This window comes from Etheostoma cragini, chromosome 4 (genome assembly GCF_013103735.1).
Source record: "Etheostoma cragini isolate CJK2018 chromosome 4, CSU_Ecrag_1.0, whole genome shotgun sequence".
NCBI lineage: Eukaryota > Metazoa > Chordata > Actinopteri > Perciformes > Percidae > Etheostoma > Etheostoma cragini.
Genome location: NC_048410.1, coordinates 16,780,974 through 16,799,784, shown reverse-complemented (window position 1 = coordinate 16,799,784; position 18,811 = coordinate 16,780,974). Strand labels below are relative to the sequence as shown.

The following is an 18,811-nucleotide window of genomic DNA, read 5'->3' as shown; positions in this document are numbered from 1 at the left end:
GTCATATATGATCTAATAGCTTTTTTGTTTACAGGTAGAAATGGAGAAAAAAAATTATTGTTCATTATTGGCACCCAGCTCCAAAAAGCTTGGCTTATTTTTTTTACAACTTCCATTTATGTAAATACAATTTGGTTTAAATACTTATTACATTTATAGTGTGATACTCCTCTATGTAATGTAAAAGGAAGTTTAACATGGCGAGCTAGCAGGGCTGTGCGACTTCAACATCAAACTGCACCTGATCATACTCAGGTGAGTCTTTTTCCCATAGACATATGAAGATGCTTTTCCCCCCTAAGATTGCCAAGGCAAGCCCCGCCCTACTTGGCCTTCCTCTACCTCTTATTGGCTTACCCTGACCTTCTTATCCAAACCAATCCTACGTCTCTTGCCTAAATCTAACCAACCAACGAAGGCAACGAGGACTAGGTAGCTATCGTACTAGCCAATCAGAGGGAGAATAGGGCCGGCCATCCCTTTGCCATGGCTTCGCCATCTTAGGGAAACGCAAATTTGCTAACGGTAGAGATGGCGACCAGGATGTCATGTGCTAACGTAACATAGCCAAAACGATGTTTTTTAATTTATCAATCGGATGAAGAGTTTAACCTATTGATTTCACACAAACTGAATAACCAGACACTATGGAGGAACCGTGGGATTTTGAGTTTTTGTCCCGCATCGGTGACAGCTGCTTGTCGTTCCTGTCCGAATTCGTTGACGATTGGCTCGCCAACGATATGAGAGTCTCCATATTCAAAATCTTACTCAGCTGGTTAATTTTTAGTCTTATCGCAATTCACTTTGCATGGAAAGTATACGGGAATACAGTCAACGATATGTATTATCGACAAGGTAAGTTTTCTTCGAGCTTATCGGCCTTTATTACTTGCTAAACTAGTGCCTGTCTCGTTGGCTTTATACGTCTGTTGGTGTTTATGTTCAGGGACTGGACAGAACGGGGGCACACCTGATACAGCCCCTCACCTGAGTGGATGGTAGGTTTCCGAGCATCCATGTCGCTTCAAACAGGTAGATTATTCTCACACTGTCTGGTGCTCTAAAACTTCAGTTAGGATAGACCACCACAAAACGGCAAAAGCTAGTTTTAGGATCTTTGCCAAATGTTTTTTTCCCTGAGCAACTAAAAGTTGCTTATAGTTAAACTGACTTCACTTGAATGGATATAGTGTATTATGTTCTCTCAACTGAAGCTGTTGCTACATGTATTGTAAACACATCAAAGATGGTGGTGGGGTGAAATATGTACAATTGCATTCTAGAGGTTTTAACATACTCAAACTTAAACTTTTAAGGAATAACATTCTTTTATTCTTGCAGGGAAAGTAAAGCAGGAGATCCCCCCAAGACTCATCGAGATTAACAGGACAATGGTGTTGGACTTTGGATTCAATCCGAATGAGAGCTGGACTCCTGTGTTATGCATACCAACAGTGTCATGCTGATATCCACTAAATCAACTTGTAATGTGAGATATTTATTTTGGCTTGTCAACATTCTTCATTGAGCAGAACTTTACTCCACATACATACTCATTTTTGCTTTGATCCCCCTCCCGCCCCCCAAGAGGCTTCAGTACAAATGTGACAACAATTGATGGGTTTGTGTGTAAATGAAGGCTGCTTTAAGAACACTGTGATGATAGCACACATACAAATGTTCCATTCTGACCATGAGCAAAAGAATTGAGACTTGATTTGAATGATGAAAGGAACAATAGAAAGTATTTATCAAGTTTTTTGAATTACAGATTCATGAAAATCAGTTCATATCTTTCATCTTCCCAGATTTTTGTGTGCAATTTTAACCACTATGTTTTTCTATAACATATAAGGAGCATTATTTGAACCTAATGCATCATAATGAGAGTGCCTGTCTAGAGTATTCACCCCCCATTTGACTTTGTCCTGTTTTAACATCGACTCACAGCAATCTCTTGTGTTCAAGTGAAAACAAATCTTTATAACAAATCAAAATTAGGTTCAGTTATAAAATACAGAATGTATGAAACAAACACAATTCACCCAGTTAATGACACACCTCATTTGCACACTTTGAATGAAAACCATCTGTGTGTAATCAAGTTGTGACAGATCATTTTACACTATGTATCCGAAAGGACCATCAGCTGGTAAATCCATTTCTTGGTAAAAAACTAAATCATGAAGACGAAGGAACATTCTTAAGACATCAAAAACAAAGTTTAAAAAAATTAGGTAAGGCTAAATAAAAAAGCCAAGGCACTGCAAATTGATGAGGGTGGTGCATTTGGCACTGTCACTGTGGTTGAAGAACAGTGATACACTGTTTATACATATTTTTCCAGGATGCTTCACCAGTTGTGGCTATACAACTACTGGGTGGGGGGGGGACTTGCATAATGAAGCATGATCCCACTTACTGGGGGTGCTTTTGTACAACAGGCCATAGTGGCTTTTCATGGTAGGTAAGGGTAAAATGAACGCAACAAAATACATTGACGCTTGAGGTTTGATATTTTTATATATTTGTGCTCATTAGTTTGTTTTAGTTTGACAGTTTCTTATTAATGTGTCAAAAAAAAGGTAGTTAACTGAGATTTAATGTGAAAAATATGAAAAAGTCAAAGAGGGGTTAAATACTTTTGCATTCTATGAGCCACCTTACAGTTCTAATGCGGTTATAATGGCTGTCTTTGTCTAGTTGGTAGTACAAGACAATGCAATGCACTGCAGTGTGTATTTAGAGAAATATGTAATGTACGTAGTCCTTGTCAAATGAACTAAACAACAAAACCATCAGCAAAATTTAGGTACATAAAGAGACTTTCCCTTTCATACAAATTAAAGTTTTGTTTAAATAGCTTGATTGATAAATGTTTTTTTTTGTTAAATACTGATGTCATTTATGTCTCTACTCGCTAGAGCTGGTTTGCACAAAAAAGATTTTGCAGTGAATTTCAAAAGATTTACTATTTAAGAGCTTATTGTTCCTGGGTAACAGCTGAAGAGAAAACCTTTTTGTATTTCACTCCTATCTTATATTTTGTGGTTGTTAGCATTTAATATAGCAATACCAGTCTTGCTTTCATGACGGGTTCAGAAAGGGTTTCACAGGTATAGGCCAAACATGTTTGGCTAGAGTTAAATAAGAGTACTACAATTCCAAGGTAGATAGACTGATAAAGTACTTTATTAATCCAGATCCACTGGACTTAGATCATTTATTGTTTGTGCTTTGGAATTATCATGTTATTGGGGAATTGGTGGGATAAGTAGCATGTGCACATCCATCACATTGGTGCAGGTTAGGCCAGGTACAAGTAAGCGCTGCCCAGCAGAAAGACGTGTAAAAAATGTGTAAGAATCATTGTTGGTAAGGAAATTGTCGATGTCCAGCCCCTTTGCTTGTGCCTCTTCATACACCCCCCAATCAGTGATGGCTCCTGCTGCCTCAGTGGGTCCATCCTGACCATCAGTTCCACCACTCAGGAAGACAGGGCCATTAGGCGGAAGCTTCAGGCCTCTCAGCTCCAGTCCCACTCGCAGAGCCAGCTCCTGATTTCGACCACCTCGACCGTTGCCTGTCAGCTCCACAGTGGGCTCACCTCCAGCTAAGAGACATGTGGAACCCCATCCTTCTGTACGCCCTTCACCCAAGACCTGCATGGTACGGCAGAGGTCCCAGCTCTCCACACCTACTTCAGGCCCCAGCTTCAGCAGCTCAGCGGCAATCTCTGGAGGAGGTTCCTCTTGAGAACAGGCAAAGCGGGCCAGGAGGCCGTATAGTCTAGAGACTGACTTTACATCGCCACACACTCCTGGTGCCAGCACAAGAGGGCGGAAACCTAACTCTCGGGCACGGCGACCTGCACACTTCAGGGCTAGGCTGTTGGAGCCAATCACAGCGTTGAGAACATGTCCTGATGTATTGGATTCATCTTTATTCTCCCTCCACCTGGGACGTGGTCTTCCGAGGACATCCTTTACTGAGGCTGGTAGAGAGTTCAACAGCTTGTAACGTTCAAGGACTGATAAAACTTCTTCAGGCCACACCTCGCTCCACACTGTGGGGCCGCTGGCTATCAAGTCCACAGGGTCCCCAATTACATCGGACAGTATCAGTGAAACCACCTGTGCAAAAAGTATTAGAGGAGTGATGATAACATGCTAGAACAACTTATTCTCTACAACAAAAAGCTACAGTAATTAAAGAAAAGTATGTTACCTGGGCAGGGTGAGCATAATGTGCAAGCCCTCCACCCTTTAAGAAAGACAGGGCACGCCGCACAGTGTTCAGCTCTTGAATAGTGGCACCGGCACCTGCAAGTTTGCGGGTGACATCGTGTTTCTCTTGCAATGAGATTGGTGGGATGGGTGCAGGTAATAACGCAGAGCCTCCACCTAGACACAGATTCACCACCTTGTATTAAAGATTTACATTTCAAGGTATGGTTTTGTAAAGAAAAATGAATGAATATATATTTTACCGGAAATCAGTACCAGCAGCAGGTCTTTCTCGGTCAGTTCACTGGCTAACTGCTTGATCGCTTCAGCTGCCTTCTGGGCATCGACATCAGGCAAGTTGTGTTTAGCTCCTTCCATTACTCTGATGCGGCTGTTTTCTTTTAACAAGAGATGGCTGTAAAGGAAGTGAGAAATGTTGAAATGCTGCTTAAACTTATTATGTAATACTTAAAGTTGTTAAAAAGTTTACATCCTAAGGCTTTTGCTTACTCTTTTCCATGCTGCTGTAATATCCGCTGAATCCCATGTGGCACGCTTATTACTCCTTTCACTAAATGATCCCCCACAATCCTCTCCGCCTCGGCAGCCATACCCAGTACAGCTTTTCCAAAGCCCACCAAGTAAAGGTTGTGTTTGAGTGTAAATTTGTGACCATTAATAATGACCGAGTCCTCCTTGCGTTCTATACTCTGCCGGACCACCGTGTCCGGCTGCACAGCTTCCACCGCAGCTGCAAACACCTCGCGTGCCCTTGAGTCCGTTGACATTTTGCACAATGTAGGTTTTCTCCTGCTCACCACGGCCAGAAAAGGCTGAGGCCGAAACAGGGAAAGAACACGTGCCATGGACAGTTCAGTGGGTCACAGCAGAAGTTGCCTGAGGAAGTTTCCACAAAAAACATATTTTAAAAAGAACACATATATATGTGCAGAGAGGAAAAGGTTAGATATCCTACAGTTACTCACAATGACTTTTTATTTGGGGAAGGACATGTCTACCTCCCAAGTAAATGTTGAAAAATCAGAAGGTGAACTGTAGTATTGTAGCACATTGTCATTGTGCACATTAGCCTTCTCAGAAGAATTCACATTTTTGCAATTCTAAATGGAAACAAGGACTCAAAATTCAATATCTTGTGTTTTTTATGGTTAGTGTCAGAGGTCAATGCTGTACTTGGTGGTGAGTACTTTTGAAAAGTAAAATGATATCAAGGTGAGGTAGTTGCAAACCTTGAATTACTAGTTGGTGCACTGAAGATTAAAATGCAAGTTACATTTGCAGTAAAGTAATAAATCTGAGCCAAAAAGAATTGGCTGTGGCTAGAAACCTATATTCAATTGTTTAAAGTCGATAAACTCTACAGTCCTTTCACGGATTGGTAGCTATGTTAAAATCCTACCCGTGATATAAATCTGAAGACTTCAGGAGGACACGTGTGTAGTGCTGTTAGACCTATTCTATTCACATAAATTAATAATCTGTTCATGTGTTGGCTGTATAGCTTACTTTTAAAGGCTGGAAATAAAGTGTTAAGGCCATTGCATTCCTTTTGTTTAAATACAACCAAAACCCTACATAGATACTAGCTGGTATCCTAAGCCAGTTACACATGTCCTCAAAAACTGGGCTTTCATGAGGCGGCCTACCTGTGAAGATTGTAAATGGGATATAAAGCCTTTGGATTCCTGTAGAAGCCTATTAGGGGCTCTCCAGCTCAGCAGTCAGGCAAAGAAGCAGAAATGTGACCAGAGACTGACTGGAGTTGTGTACCCTGTGTGTAATGATTGATTTGAATGGACCACAGGACAGATCCAACCACTGATCATCCAGCTGTGCATTCGTCTTGGAAGACAATTGCACAGCTAACAAATGCAAAAATGACAAAACCTGAACAAAAAGCTGTTGACATAACAGTTAAAGTTGGTTAGGCTGTACCTACCTCAGACGTTCCTTTCTGCAAGGACAGAACTCCGGCTGTTACTTTCTTCTTCATTTCTCCTGCGTCCATTTAGCTTCCTGGAGAAAAACCTAGAAGCTGACAGAAAATAGAACAGGCTGACAATACAAATGTGACAGAAAGTGCTGGACCGGAGGGGCAACGGCTAATACGTCGGGCAAATGACGAGAAAAATACAGAATATTTCTAAGCAGAGTAGATGCAGATGGATATAAGAGTAACATAATATAGTATTCTATAACTAAACTTGACTCTTACTTTTAACACCTTATTGTTAATTCACTGGAATAACACATTTTCTGTTATTTCTTTGACTTTGAACTGTGAACTTTCACATATATCGCGATAACTATCACATAACGTGATTTCTGACCAATGCTCGTGTCAGATGATGAAATGCGCGTCACCGACGTCGCGAAGGCGGTGCTTTTCCCTCCCTCCTCGTTACCTATACTCCCGTGGATCGGAAGTATTACAGGCGGGCTTTCGTCGCTGTTTTTGAACTACACTTCTTTAAAAAAATAACTGGTAGCACCATATAAATTCATATATATAAACCCAAAGTACAATTGTTGACATCGGCTTACCGGTTTGAAGTAAAACGAGGGCCTGCTTCCCCTCAAACTGACCGAGGCCATCATGAAGCTGACGGACAATGTGCTGCGGAGCTTTAGAGTTGCTAAGGTGTTTCGAGAAAACTCAGACAAAATTAACTGTTTCGATTTCAGTTCAAATGGAGAAACAATTATTTCCAGCAGCGACGACGATTCCTTAGTCTTGTACGACTGCCAAGAGGGAAAGTAAGAGCGGTTTCTGTTCATTTTGCGCTATTGTTTTTGACGTTAGCTAACGTTACTTGCCATGCTAGTTAGCGAGGCCTGCTGCTCTGCGATTCTGCTCAACAGGATTGTAGGACATATAAAATGTCTTCTTCCTGCAACATTAACGTTAACTCTGTCCGTTTTGTAGCCATCGTTTTAGAAATAACGTTAGGCCCTAATCTATGAGTTAATAGGCTAGTAATTGTTAGGTAACGTCATGTTTGAGTTGGTTAAAAAAAGAAGCCTTGCAGGGGTGGAACAGAGCTGCTACCAACTCGTCAATATCTAATGATCCATCAGTGATTTTAAGTAATAATTTAGCTAACATAAATAAAACTCAGGTTGTGTGTGAATGTGAACATTTGCCGCTTTTCTTATTTAATGGTAAATTGTATATCTTCGGGTTTTGGGTGGACAAAACAAGCAATTTGATTTTTTTTTACTGCTTTCTGACATTTTATAGACCAATCAATTCATCTATGAATAATCTAATGAATAAAAAAGTAACCAATAATGAGCACAATTGCTAGTTGCATCCAGAATTGATCTGATATACAGGTTAAAATCCCAAACTCTTATCAGCAAGTGGTTATAAATCAATGACTTAATATGTTGTAGTCAGAACAGAAATATTGTAAGCAAAGAAAAAGCAATTATCTGATCATTTGAGGCTGTATATTGTCTTCAGAAATTTTGTGGATGACAAGAAATAGAGCAATAGACTAATTATAAAAATACTACTAGATTAATTGTCTGCACCGATTAATATCATTCAGTGATTCTAATGCTCTCCTCCCCCCCCCCCCCCCCCCCCCCCTCATATTCTCATAATCTGATATATGGCAGACCCAAGAGGACTCTCTACAGCAAAAAGTATGGAGTGGATCTGATCAGGTACACACATGCTGCAAACACTGTGGTCTACAGTTCCAACAAAATCGATGGTATGTTGATGCACAAATACTTGTTGTTAGTTGTTGTTTGGTAGCATGAATATGTATCAGGTTGTGTTCAATATGGTTGATATATTGCAAAAATAATAATTCATCTATGAATCAAATATCCCAGTGCTTATTGCCTTGTTATGAAACTGGATTTGTGATCATTAATAATGGGAAAAGTCATTAATACTGGGAACTTAGCTCCATAGCAGTAGAAACATTTGATGTGCATGTCACTCAGCTAGTCGATCAAATGCATCCAGAGAAGTGAATTTATTTTACTGATGCAGGAGAAGACAACATTTAAATCATATATCACAATATTCAGGATTATCTGAATTGTAAACAATATCGTGCCTTTACATATTAGTTCTGTCTACATTATAAGCTGTAGGGGGCAGTGTGTTTTTATGAATTGAACTGTAGTTGATGTATACATGCCACCCATGGACTGCTGCTGGATCGTAGGACACTCTACTCACTTTGGTCTGAGGTAGTTGTTTGTACAGTTTGAGGGTCTGTGATTCTGCCCCATACAGGAGCTAACTGTACAAGTGACTGCCTTGCCCACGGTTGAGTCAACTCATCACACCTGCCTGTAATCAACTTCATGTTTGGTTGCCTGCTTGTTTCTTACTGTTTCTGGTCATGTTTAATGTATCATTTTGTCATTTTGTTATTGTGATATTGTTCTTTAAGATACTATCCGGTACCTGTCCCTTCACGACAACAAATACATCCGCTACTTTCCTGGGCATAACAAAAGGTGAGGACTGGATATATGCTGGTCTGTCTGTACCTTGATATTATGTAAAGTGTTGAGTTGGAAGTTGCTCTGTTCTCATGTTTTCCTCTTCTTCTTTTTGTAATGTGTGACCAGAGTGACGTCCCTCTCCATGTCTCCTGTGGATGACACATTTATATCTGGCTCATTAGATAAAACAATCAGACTGTGGGATTTGCGGTCGCCTAACTGTCAGGTAATTCTCTGTTTGATTGTTTTAGTAAATTGGTGACCATCCAATGGTGTTGCAGTCAAATAAAAATGTACACACGGGATATAGCGGATATTGACCTTCTCTTGTCATGTATCCATTTTAGGGTTTGATGCACCTGCAGGGGAAGCCGGTGTGCTCTTTTGATCCAGAGGGTCTAATATTCGCTGCAGGAATTAATTCAGAGATGGTTAAACTTTATGATCTGCGGTCGTTTGACAAGGTAAAAAGTGTTAGTGTGTGAGAAACCATTCATGATGTGTGTTTGTCTAATATTTGAAAGAAACAGCTTTAATTTAATAGGAGAAAAAAATATGACTCATCTCGTCAACAGGGTCCTTTTGCAACCTTCAAGCTTCAGTATGACCGGACGTGTGAGTGGACAGGACTCAAGTTTAGCAATGATGGAAAACTCATTCTTCTTTCTACTAATGGTGGAGCCCTTCGTGTCTTAGATGCTTTTAAGGGTGCCGTGTTACATTCCTTTGGGGTAAGTGAGACGCACAATGTTTGAAAATATTTATTACTTATAAAAGAAAAAAACAAAGACAGATTTGACATCTGTTCACACAACGGTGTTGCAGTGAAAAGCACAAACGTTTGTAAAAACCCTCACACAGTCAAATCACACCCATTCAATAACACGTTAAAAGTGTGATGGGATTGTTTGAGTTTTCAAGTTGATTTTTTAAATGTTTTTTTTAATGAGGATTAAAAACTTGCCAATAAGCTACTGTTGCCGTACTAATGTGTAGAGAACAGTCGCTCATGGATGCTGTTCATTCAACCACAGGGTTACAACAACAATAAATGTGTAACACTGGAGGCATCGTTCACCCCGGATTCTCAGTTTGTTATGATCGGTAAGTTTTTTTCATTTTTCTCCGTGTTGGTAATGGATTCATACATAATTTACTTTTCAAGAAGCTTTATCACAACCATAAAAAGCCTTAAATCAATTGATTTTGAATTATACTTAAGCCATACATAGACAAACAAATAATAGAATTAGATCAAAGTACAAAAATGATTTCCTAAATCCTAGTGCTGCTGCGGAGGAAACATTTACCCTATTAATAGAAACAGATCTCTGCTCTGCCCAGGGATGTTGCAGAAGGCCGTGATATGAAATGTTTCACAAACAAAGGTGGTTTCTTCTTAAACTTAGTTTTCTATATAACCGTGCTGGTCATGTTTTCAACATGTTTTTGTTTTGTGCATATATGTCAGGCTCTGAAGATGGAAAAATCCATGTGTGGAATGCAGAGAGCGGTATGAAGGTGGCTTTATTAGACGGGAAGCACACAGGACCAATTACCTGCCTGCAGTTCAACCCCAAGTTCATGACGTTTGCAAGTGCCTGCTCCAACATGGTGAGTGGGGCCTAAAAGCATCACTGAAGCAGATTTCTGATTGATTTCTTTGGAAGCTGCACTAGGTAGTAAACATGTCATCTAAGATTTTTGGGGGAATGGTTCTTAAGTGATAAAAGATTATTAATGCTTTTTTTTTTTCTTTTTCTTTTTAAATCTTTTAGGCATTCTGGCTCCCGACCATCGATGACTGATTGCGTCAAAGGGAAGGCAAGGCTTCTGTTGAAGGCCAAAGTCAAAGTGAGCAGCAGGGTTCAGCACAGCCAGCTCCATTGTAAATTACACAGGAAGCGTTATATTCAAATTGTACATAAGTAGTTTGCAGAAATAGATCATTTGTCCATTCTTTTTTATATTTCTATTTAACATTAAACTGTTTCTTTGTAAGATGTTTGTTTTGTCAACTTATTATTGTGTTTTGGTTTGTGAACGTGCATATTACACAGGTCAGATCAGTGTGGCCAGAAATATGCATCTGATTCAGCTATTTTATTATTCTTTATGAATCACCCTAATTCACCTTTATCAGTCTAGAAAGTCAGTTTAAATGGCGAAACCTTAAGATGGTAAACTTTGTGTAGCATCGTTGCAATACGGATCACGTTTGAAAGTACAAATTATTTTTAGGGTTATTACCCAGGATGATATTGAGTTTTGTATCTTGTTTATATGACTTTGTTTATCTTTCCTACGAGTTTTAGTTGTCAATGTACTATCAATTTTCATTAAATAGTAATTTAATATCTGTGGACATGAGATTGGGAAAATGCTGTCACCATGTCCAGGTGATTTGTGACGGCAAAAACATCTTACACAACCTGTTGACCATCACGGTTGTCATGTGTCAAGTAAGTTGAGATTAACAAAGTTCAATATGTTGGGTAAACTTTCCAAAACAAACATTTTATATAAGATATTTAACAGCTGCTTTTGTGCGCTTCCTGACCTCAGCCCAAATTATTGTGATTTATAATTCATGACCAGTCAGATATTGGGTTTTTGCTCAAACATACAACTAATGAGAAGATGAGAGCAGTTCATTAATGTGTGTTAATACTTAAACAATAGTACAGTTCAGTGGGGTGACTGCGCCACATATATTATAAATAACATCTTACTAGTAACTTTCTCATAAACTGATTTGAATTGTTCTTGGGACAGACCATAATTAGTTTTGCAGGTCATGGTCTCCTCCTCCAGGTCCTGGTGTGTGGTGGGGGTGTCATAGGCCAGTAACCAGGGCTGGACAGTCTAAATTTGGAAGAGGTGATCAGGTTCCCTGTCTGTGTGCACATGATACTGTCCTAGTTACTTTAGCGATGCCCCTTATCACACTGTCACACACTCTCAACGAGTCCAGACGCTCTCTGCGATCGTGTTTTTCAGCAGTCAGAACTCTACTGGGGCACACCATCTGAAGTAAAAGGACGTTTTCAACAGGCTCCTCTGTTTGGACTTAAGGTTCTCTTGACTGGACTGAATATTTGGGCCTTGTGCAGTGGAGCTCAACCCTCTGTTAGGCTTTTTCTCTGTCGCTTAACACCCCAGCTACAGTGCTTGGCGGGAGGAAGAGACTGCTGAACCGCCATGTTTCTTGCACTAGTGGTGACGCCAGAGCTGAGGGAGTTCCTGGCCAGGGCAAGAGGTGGAGCGATGCGCCTCATCAAGGTGTGCATCCGAGACGGTGAGTGATCCAGGATGGTGTACAGTGGAGAAGTCAAACACAGGGATGAGTCAGCCCTCAGTGGGATGGAAGCTTTAAATCAGCCATGATATAGGTTTAATATGTGTGTTTTTAAAGTACTTGTTTCATTTCTATCTTATGGCAGGTGGACTGCTTTAAATCTGAGAAATAATATCTCACACCATCTGTTGGTAAACTGTCCAGACCATGTCACATGACACATTGACACTCAACAAATCAGTGTTATCTTGGAAAACAAGTTCTTACTTCAAGGATGAATTTTCTGACAGGGGTTGCAAACGTTTTTGGTTTGTGACCTGTTAAAATGTCTACTTGTGATCACTAATCACACTTGGTCTTTATGTGGACATGAGTTGTGAACAGTTTAATCAAAGAGCATTTATTCATTCTCATTTGAAAGATTTATAGAGGTAGAAGTATTCGGGATTGTGTAAGAGAAACATGTATACATAGGTTTCCATGCTTTCAATAAGTTTATTTAGAAGATTTTTGAGTGTTTTGCGTGGATCAAGAAGCAAGTCATGTCCCTTTTTAATGAGCTGCAAACTTTGTTCTTATGATGACAAGATGATTATCGTGGTAGGGATAATAAAATGCAAGATTATCCGTTAATATAAGAAGATGCCTTTTTCCTTCTCAAGTTAAATTAGTTTTACATCTTCAGCCCTCTAAAATGTATTCACATGACCAGAAATCACTTCAATTTAGTTTGTTTTGCCTTTTCTATTTATCATAACATTTGAGTTACAGAGATTTTTGTGAGAAATTAAGTAATGGTGATCTTTGTAAAAAAAAAAAAAAAAACACACACAAGGTTGTTTAACTCTTCTAACCATGTGGTTTGCTGCTCAAAACAACATACCATTGTACCAGTTTTGAAATTTGGAAAGCCTACATGTTATCTTCAGGTTGAACTTATTTGTAAAAAAACAAAAACAAAAACAAAACAATAAATTAAATTAAATTCATTGTTGTCGTGCAGCAAACACAATATTTGGCCATCCGGATAGAGAGGAGTGTGGTAATATCTTCAGAACAGCAGAAAGGGTTTGTTTGTTTGTTTGAAAGAAATACTTGGCTCTGTGACTCGAGTATAATGGCAACACAGGAGATGCACAAACTGGAGCCTAATGGAAGAATCATTTTCAATTCTCAGATTGTTTTCATGTGAGAAAAAGAATTGCTTCATCACAAGAAGACGTGACTTTGTATTAAGGGGTTGCAAACCAAGAACAATGTTGCCTAACCACTGCTACAGACTATCTGACTTCTATAAATAGAGGACAGCTGTGTGAGAACATACATCCAGTGTGTCAGCAAAGCAGTCCATGGGAAAAAGGATCAGCGAGTCGATAGGTCTCTAGGTAGCAGATTATGGAGGGGGACTGCTATGTTCCTGTGTTTACATCTTGTTTTGCTATCTGACGCTGTAATTGGATTCATGATAGATGCACTCTTGGGCTATCTTTGTGGATTGTGCCTACCGTATCAACTATTTGAAGTATTGATGTCAACAGAGCAGAGTTTTCTGCTACAAAGACTAACGGTCTCCCAGCAGAAAGAGTGTCAGGCCGGTTTTACTTCCTTACTAAAGCACTATGATATTTCCAACGTCACTTGTCTATTTCAAGCAACATGTGACGGGACACGGTTGCTTGCGGCTGCCCGGTGACACTCATGTTTTTCCAATGTCAAAAGAAAAACAAGATCATTCTGGTGGATTTCATCACCGCTGGCTTTGGTATGCCACTTAGTTTCCAATCAGCAAACTGTCCTGTGATAGCTTATGATTTCAACATTTTTCTGTGTTAAATTGGAAGGGAATAAAGCAGAAGTGAGTAATTTACATACAGTGTAATACTAACATGGACACTAACATGGACCTATAAAGACAGGGACTAAGAGAGAATAGCTAATGGAAAGTATGTGTGGGTGCAGAGCTGGAATGTGTTGTGTCTCAGAATAGCAACAAGCCCCAAGAGACGGTCAGGAGATCCCCTGCACCTCACAAGGCCATCAGACTTTAGCAATATGTTTGGTCATTTCCTAGCTATAAAAGTTTTGATATACTTACAAAGGTTTTTTTCAACTTCTTTGAGAGATGTAACCTCATCCTTTTAAGTCAAACGGAGAGACACCATGGACTCCAAGTTGAGGTTTTCAGACTCATTTACACATCAAGTGGCAACTGATGAGACTGTGTTGCTGTTTGACCGTGGAGCTGAAACATTGAATCGATCAGTTGCTAAATGTTCTCGGGATCAATCAAAAAGGCCCACATTTTTTAAGTTTTAGCTTCTCAAAAGTAAAGATATTGCTGCTTTTCTCCATTTTTTAAATGCAGGCATTGTTTGGTCAGACAAAACAACCATATGTGAAGGTTTCAGCTTGGACTTAAGAAACTCATTTTTCAAGATGTTCTGACATTTTACAGACCAATCCATTAATTGGTTGATGGAGACAAATAATCCGCATTAAAATCAATAGTGAAAATAATTGGTTGTTTGCCTGACCAAATTAAAAAGATAAAGGTTAACAACACTGTTTTTGTGCAATGTAGAACAGTTTGGGAGTTTAAATTTGTGTTTTAATGCCACCACATCAAATATACTAACTTTGTTTGTATTGTACTTGAATGTGATGAATGCTATGAATACTGTACTTAAAATGTAGAGAGACTTGGTAGACATCATGTATAGGTTAAAAAAAGAAAAGACTCCCTTTAAGTGTCCAAAAGTTTAAAATATCAATCAGTGTGACTTCACTTTAGCACAGAATAGCTAAACTATGTAGCTCATTTGCACTTAAAAAAGAAAATAATTTAGTTAACAGATGTAAAAATGTAATAGACTTGGGCATATGGAGAGTAAAGTTTTGACTGTTATCACTTTTTTTTTAAATCAGATAAGTTGTGTATCCTATTAATGGTTGTCTCAACAATTAATAATACTCCTACATGTCAATCATTATTTGACTGTGGACTATAGTGTAACTTCTACTGTACATGTCAATGTGCTCTGCAAAGGGCATGCTACATATAGGGACGGTGAGGTATGTAATGAGTAGCGGTCTGGTTTTCAGAGCAGCTGGTGCTAGGGTCCTTCAGAGAGCCGGAAAAGAGCTGGGACCAGGATTATGATCACTTCTTGCTTCCTCTCCTCGACGACCAGGAGCCCTGCTACATCCTATACCGTCTCGACTCCCAGAATGCACAGGGCTACGAGTGGATCTTCATATCGTGGTCTCCTGATCAGTCTCCAGTATGTCGTACCACATATTCTTTATTCTGCACCACATACTAAAGCAACATACACACATATTTCTGAAATGTGATCAAAAGAATGGTCAAAATCAAATTGCATCTTTCATGAGACCCCACCTGTACCGGTGAGTGCCTGCATCTTTCAAACCCCACCCCCCCCCCCTGTGTGTAAAATACTTACTACAATACTACAATCTAAGATAACATCGTCAGGGTTATGATGTCATCAGGGTTACGGGTGAAATCAGTGGAGTGTTAAAACCAGTCTTGTTCTTAGATTGATGACCATACTAAATTAAACCTTTGTGTTCGGTTTTCAAGGTGTTTACAAGTGGTGGAATATAAAAATGTGTGTTACTGCAGGCATAAAGATTTTAATACACAATATAAATCAACTGATAAATTATGACCTATTGTTTTAGACATAGACATAATATATTATGTCTATGGTTTTAGATCCCCAGTAGTATATAAAGTCATTTCAATTAGTTCCATCTATATCAGCTGCAACATTAAAACATTAAAGTGATGTACACTTTAATGAATCCCTAATTTTAATCCAGTAATATAATGTATATAATTCAGAAATTCTCCATTTCGCATAGTCAGTGCTTTCATTTTTGCTATTTTAATGCTTATACTTTTTGTACTTTTACTAGAGTAAGATTTTGAATACAGGACTTTTACTTGTAATTGAGTATTTTTTACACACTAGTTAATTGACTTGAGTAAAAAATCTGATGTTTCTTCCACCACTGGGTGTTTCTAAGAATTGTAGCAATTCCTTCTTGAATATATTCAATCTTTACTGAAAAGCCTTTCCACCTGACAGCAACACACAGTATATACAAACAGTACACTGTATATACAGCACTGTACATTGTTACCATATTCCCCTCTGATGGTTGCAGGTGAAACAAAAGATGTTGTACGCTGCCACCCGTGCCACAGTGAAGAAAGAGTTTGGCGGTGGCCATGTGAAGTATGACATGTTTGGCACAGCTGAGGTCAGAAATATTCAGATTCATTTAATTTACTGTGAGAGTTGCTGTAATGACATGCGTTAGAGGTGTCCTCTTATTTTGCTTGCGACACTAGGAGGACATCTGTTTGCTGGGCTACCAGCATCATGTGTCATCCTGCTCAGGCCCTGCTCCGCTCACATTAGCTGAGCAGGAGCTCCAGAGGATCAAAATCACAGAGGTGAGAGGTCTAACTGCCTCACAAGTGTTGTTGTGTCATCGTTGCATCTGCCAAAGTCTGCTCGTGTCTGTAATGTAATTTTACTTTGGAAATGTAACGTTTTTTTGTAATTTTCTTTTTAGGGTTGGGTTAAACAGGTATGTTGATGCATCATTTACTGTGTTTATATTTGATATTGAAATTTGAGGTGAATGAGCAAAAAGCAAATGACATTACACACTGCATATTGGTTGTAATGAGTGACAGAAAGATGTGTGTGTGTGTGTGTGTGTGATTGCTGCCCTCTGCAGGTGAAGACAGAGATCAATGTGGAGAGTAAGCAGCAGACTCTCCAGGGCCTCGCTTTCCCACTGCAGGAGACAGCCAAAAGAGCCCTGAAGCAACTTGCCCAAAAACGCATCAACTACATACAACTGGTGAGTTAATAAAGATGGGATTGGTTAACGAAATAAATAAATAATCAGGAGCAGTTTGGTGTCTGCGTTGATATATTGAGTTTCTCATGTTTTACTTTGAGAAAACACTTCTTGTATACTGTGGCTAATTACTGTGTTTCAGAGGTTGGATGTGGAGAAGGAGACGATCGAGCTGGTCCATTCAAACCCGACAGAAACTCGTGAATTGCCCCGCAGAGTTCCCAAAGACACTCCCAGATACCACTTCTTCCTTTACAAACACTCCCACGAAGGAGACTACCTGGAATCTGTTGGTATGTCACTGATTCCCTCTGATAAACCTCTTCTTTTCACATCTGTACAAGACAGAGAGAGAGAAAGAGAGAGAGAGAGAGAGAGAGAAAGTAACCGTTTTGGCTAGTGACCCCTTGAAATTTAGCAATAGTTGGTTGTGTCTGTTTGTCATCACAGAAAATGGCCTTGTTGTGTACGGGCTGTGAGCAGTTCCAAATATTGATTTTCCTTATCTCATTGTTTCATTTCAAGAGGTGAGAGTATCCAGCATTTCACAGAATGTTTTCTAGTATTTCTACTAGTCAACCTCCAGATTAATCATGGGACCCTTTTTGGGAGTTTTTGCCCCAGGTTTAAAACCACTGATCAATAGTACATCATCAACATATTAACGCCAACATTTACTTATAATTCTCCTAAATGGACTTCTTCTTTTTACCTGTCTACAGTGTTCATATACTCCATGCCAGGATACAGCTGTAGCATTAAGGAGCGGATGTTGTATTCCAGCTGCAAGAGTCGACTACTGGAGGGCGTGGAGAAAGATTACTCTTTAGAAATTGCTAAAAAGGTAACAGATGGATGTTGGGATAGAAAATGATACAACACCAGTTTCCGCCCTGGTTCTATGCACGACCTCAAGCTGACTAATAAATGGGATTCATGTTCAGCTTATAAATTCTGAGTACTACGTTTCATTCACCCGCATGCTTGTTTCCTTTCTTTTCATCTGTGTACAGTTGGAGATTGATAACGGAGATGAACTGACTGAGGAGTTTCTGTATGACGAGGTCCATCCCAAGCAGCACGCTCACAAACAGGCCTTCGCTAAGCCCCGGGGCCCTGCGGGAAAAAGGGGACACAAGCGCCTCATTAAGGGGACAGGAGAGACCATACAGGACAGCTAGAGGTGGACCCATTTCTCCCATAGTCAAATCTGCAGATCCAAACCTCCCCATTTCCCCGGACATGACTAACTAACACCTTGTCAGGCCCAGGGGAACAAGCACAGTGATGGATTTCATCTGCTGTTCGTGTGCAGACACACTTGTTTTTGAAGAGAATTTGCTGATAAATGAACTGTGTCTCCCAAAAGCAAACATAAAGACATAACATATCAAAGTAAACATAACAAAAATCACTCAATGTTTATTGATAACTTCCTCCATTTAAAAAAATAAATAAATAAAAAAAGGCTAAAAGCCAGACAGATGGCCTTGTTATTGTGAAGCTAATCCGTCTGGTTCTTCCATACTTAGAATTAGATCTGCAGTTTACAGTATAACAGACTTGTAATGAATTGTAAATGCTAAGTCAGATGTTTCAGTTCTCATGTCTGGCCTTCAATACAAGTTTTGTATTAATAATGTTTGTAAGACAATATAAAAGGAAATTCCAAATAAATGTTTTTACTGTGGTATTAGACCTTCTTGGTACAGATTTGTGTACTTTTACTCAGCATGCAATGTTTAATGCATTGAAAAGCATCGTGTTACACATCTGTAAATATTCTACGTGGTTAGGATGGACTTGTTTGTGGCCTGTTACGTGGAGATAAACATGGGATAATAATTCAATTTCCCTTTAAAGAGGTTTTAAATTAGACCAACAGCTG

The 18,811-nt window shown here is 39.4% G+C and overlaps 4 protein-coding genes across 7 annotated transcripts; 3 read left to right on the top strand and 1 right to left on the bottom strand.

The window, feature by feature from the left end:
- The first annotated feature begins 473 nt into the window (after nt 1-473).
- tcta (T cell leukemia translocation altered) lies at nt 474-2,385 on the top strand. Of its 2 annotated transcripts, XR_004656266.1 has the most exons (4): nt 474-858; nt 950-1,001; nt 1,345-2,009; nt 2,053-2,385. XR_004656266.1 is itself a non-coding variant. In XM_034868874.1 (3 exons), exons 1-3 carry the CDS (start codon nt 648-650, stop codon nt 1,385-1,387), a joined length of 306 nt encoding a protein of 101 aa, XP_034724765.1. In that variant the 5' UTR covers nt 474-647; the 3' UTR covers nt 1,388-2,385. The 2 variants fall into 2 exon arrangements, 1 of the variants encoding a protein (XP_034724765.1); XM_034868874.1 differs by having other exon boundaries at nt 1,345-2,385.
- A 355-nt stretch (nt 2,386-2,740) lies between these two features.
- glyctk (glycerate kinase) lies at nt 2,741-6,545 on the bottom strand. Of its 3 annotated transcripts, XM_034868815.1 has the most exons (6): nt 6,466-6,545; nt 6,190-6,278; nt 4,740-5,126; nt 4,493-4,644; nt 4,231-4,406; nt 2,741-4,136 (listed from the first exon to the last, which is right to left on the bottom strand). In XM_034868815.1, the coding sequence occupies exons 3-6, from the start codon at nt 5,093-5,095 to the stop codon at nt 3,255-3,257; spliced, it is 1,566 nt and encodes a 521-aa protein (XP_034724706.1). In that variant the 5' UTR covers nt 5,096-5,126; nt 6,190-6,278; nt 6,466-6,545; the 3' UTR covers nt 2,741-3,254. The 3 variants fall into 3 exon arrangements, with proteins under 3 accessions (XP_034724706.1, XP_034724705.1, XP_034724707.1); XM_034868814.1 differs by lacking the exon at nt 6,466-6,545 and having other exon boundaries at nt 6,201-6,363; XM_034868816.1 differs by lacking the exons at nt 6,190-6,278; nt 6,466-6,545 and adding an exon at nt 5,897-6,081.
- A 66-nt stretch (nt 6,546-6,611) lies between these two features.
- On the top strand, nt 6,612-10,726 carry wdr82 (WD repeat domain 82). Its single transcript, XM_034868846.1, has 9 exons — nt 6,612-7,007; nt 7,875-7,972; nt 8,669-8,735; nt 8,850-8,949; nt 9,071-9,187; nt 9,299-9,454; nt 9,758-9,827; nt 10,195-10,337; nt 10,502-10,726. Exons 1-9 carry the CDS (start codon nt 6,847-6,849, stop codon nt 10,529-10,531), a joined length of 942 nt encoding a protein of 313 aa, XP_034724737.1. The 5' UTR covers nt 6,612-6,846; the 3' UTR covers nt 10,532-10,726.
- Nucleotides 10,727-11,575: 849 nt separating this feature from the next.
- LOC117942989 (twinfilin-2) lies at nt 11,576-18,621 on the top strand. Its single transcript, XM_034868838.1, has 9 exons — nt 11,576-12,021; nt 15,124-15,302; nt 16,216-16,311; nt 16,403-16,507; nt 16,630-16,644; nt 16,798-16,923; nt 17,066-17,216; nt 17,646-17,767; nt 17,937-18,621. Exons 1-9 carry the CDS (start codon nt 11,925-11,927, stop codon nt 18,102-18,104), a joined length of 1,059 nt encoding a protein of 352 aa, XP_034724729.1. The 5' UTR covers nt 11,576-11,924; the 3' UTR covers nt 18,105-18,621.
- The last annotated feature ends 190 nt before the right edge of the window (nt 18,622-18,811 follow it).

What these genes read in the sequence shown, in the direction of transcription:
- tcta (XM_034868874.1), top strand. Translation starts at nt 648, where the DNA reads ATGGAGGAACCGTGGGATTTTGAGTTTTTGTCCCGCATCGGTGACAGC. An exon ending in CGATATGTATTATCGACAAG is followed by an intron (nt 859 to 949) that starts GTAAGTTTTCTT and finishes GTTTATGTTCAG; the next exon opens with GGACTGGACAGAACGGGGGC. An exon ending in GCCCCTCACCTGAGTGGATG is followed by an intron (nt 1,002 to 1,344) that starts GTAGGTTTCCGA and finishes TTATTCTTGCAG; the next exon opens with GGAAAGTAAAGCAGGAGATC.
- glyctk (XM_034868815.1), bottom strand. Translation starts at nt 5,095, where the DNA reads ATGGCACGTGTTCTTTCCCTGTTTCGGCCTCAGCCTTTTCTGGCCGTG. An exon ending in TTACAGCAGCATGGAAAAGA is followed by an intron (nt 4,645 to 4,739) that starts GTAAGCAAAAGC and finishes CTTCCTTTACAG; the next exon opens with CCATCTCTTGTTAAAAGAAA. An exon ending in GCTGCTGGTACTGATTTCCG is followed by an intron (nt 4,407 to 4,492) that starts GTAAAATATATA and finishes ATCTGTGTCTAG; the next exon opens with GTGGAGGCTCTGCGTTATTA.
- wdr82 (XM_034868846.1), top strand. Translation starts at nt 6,847, where the DNA reads ATGAAGCTGACGGACAATGTGCTGCGGAGCTTTAGAGTTGCTAAGGTG. An exon ending in TACGACTGCCAAGAGGGAAA is followed by an intron (nt 7,008 to 7,874) that starts GTAAGAGCGGTT and finishes GATATATGGCAG; the next exon opens with ACCCAAGAGGACTCTCTACA. An exon ending in TTTCCTGGGCATAACAAAAG is followed by an intron (nt 8,736 to 8,849) that starts GTGAGGACTGGA and finishes ATGTGTGACCAG; the next exon opens with AGTGACGTCCCTCTCCATGT.
- LOC117942989 (XM_034868838.1), top strand. Translation starts at nt 11,925, where the DNA reads ATGTTTCTTGCACTAGTGGTGACGCCAGAGCTGAGGGAGTTCCTGGCC. An exon ending in CAAGGTGTGCATCCGAGACG is followed by an intron (nt 12,022 to 15,123) that starts GTGAGTGATCCA and finishes TCTGGTTTTCAG; the next exon opens with AGCAGCTGGTGCTAGGGTCC. An exon ending in CTTTAGAAATTGCTAAAAAG is followed by an intron (nt 17,768 to 17,936) that starts GTAACAGATGGA and finishes ATCTGTGTACAG; the next exon opens with TTGGAGATTGATAACGGAGA.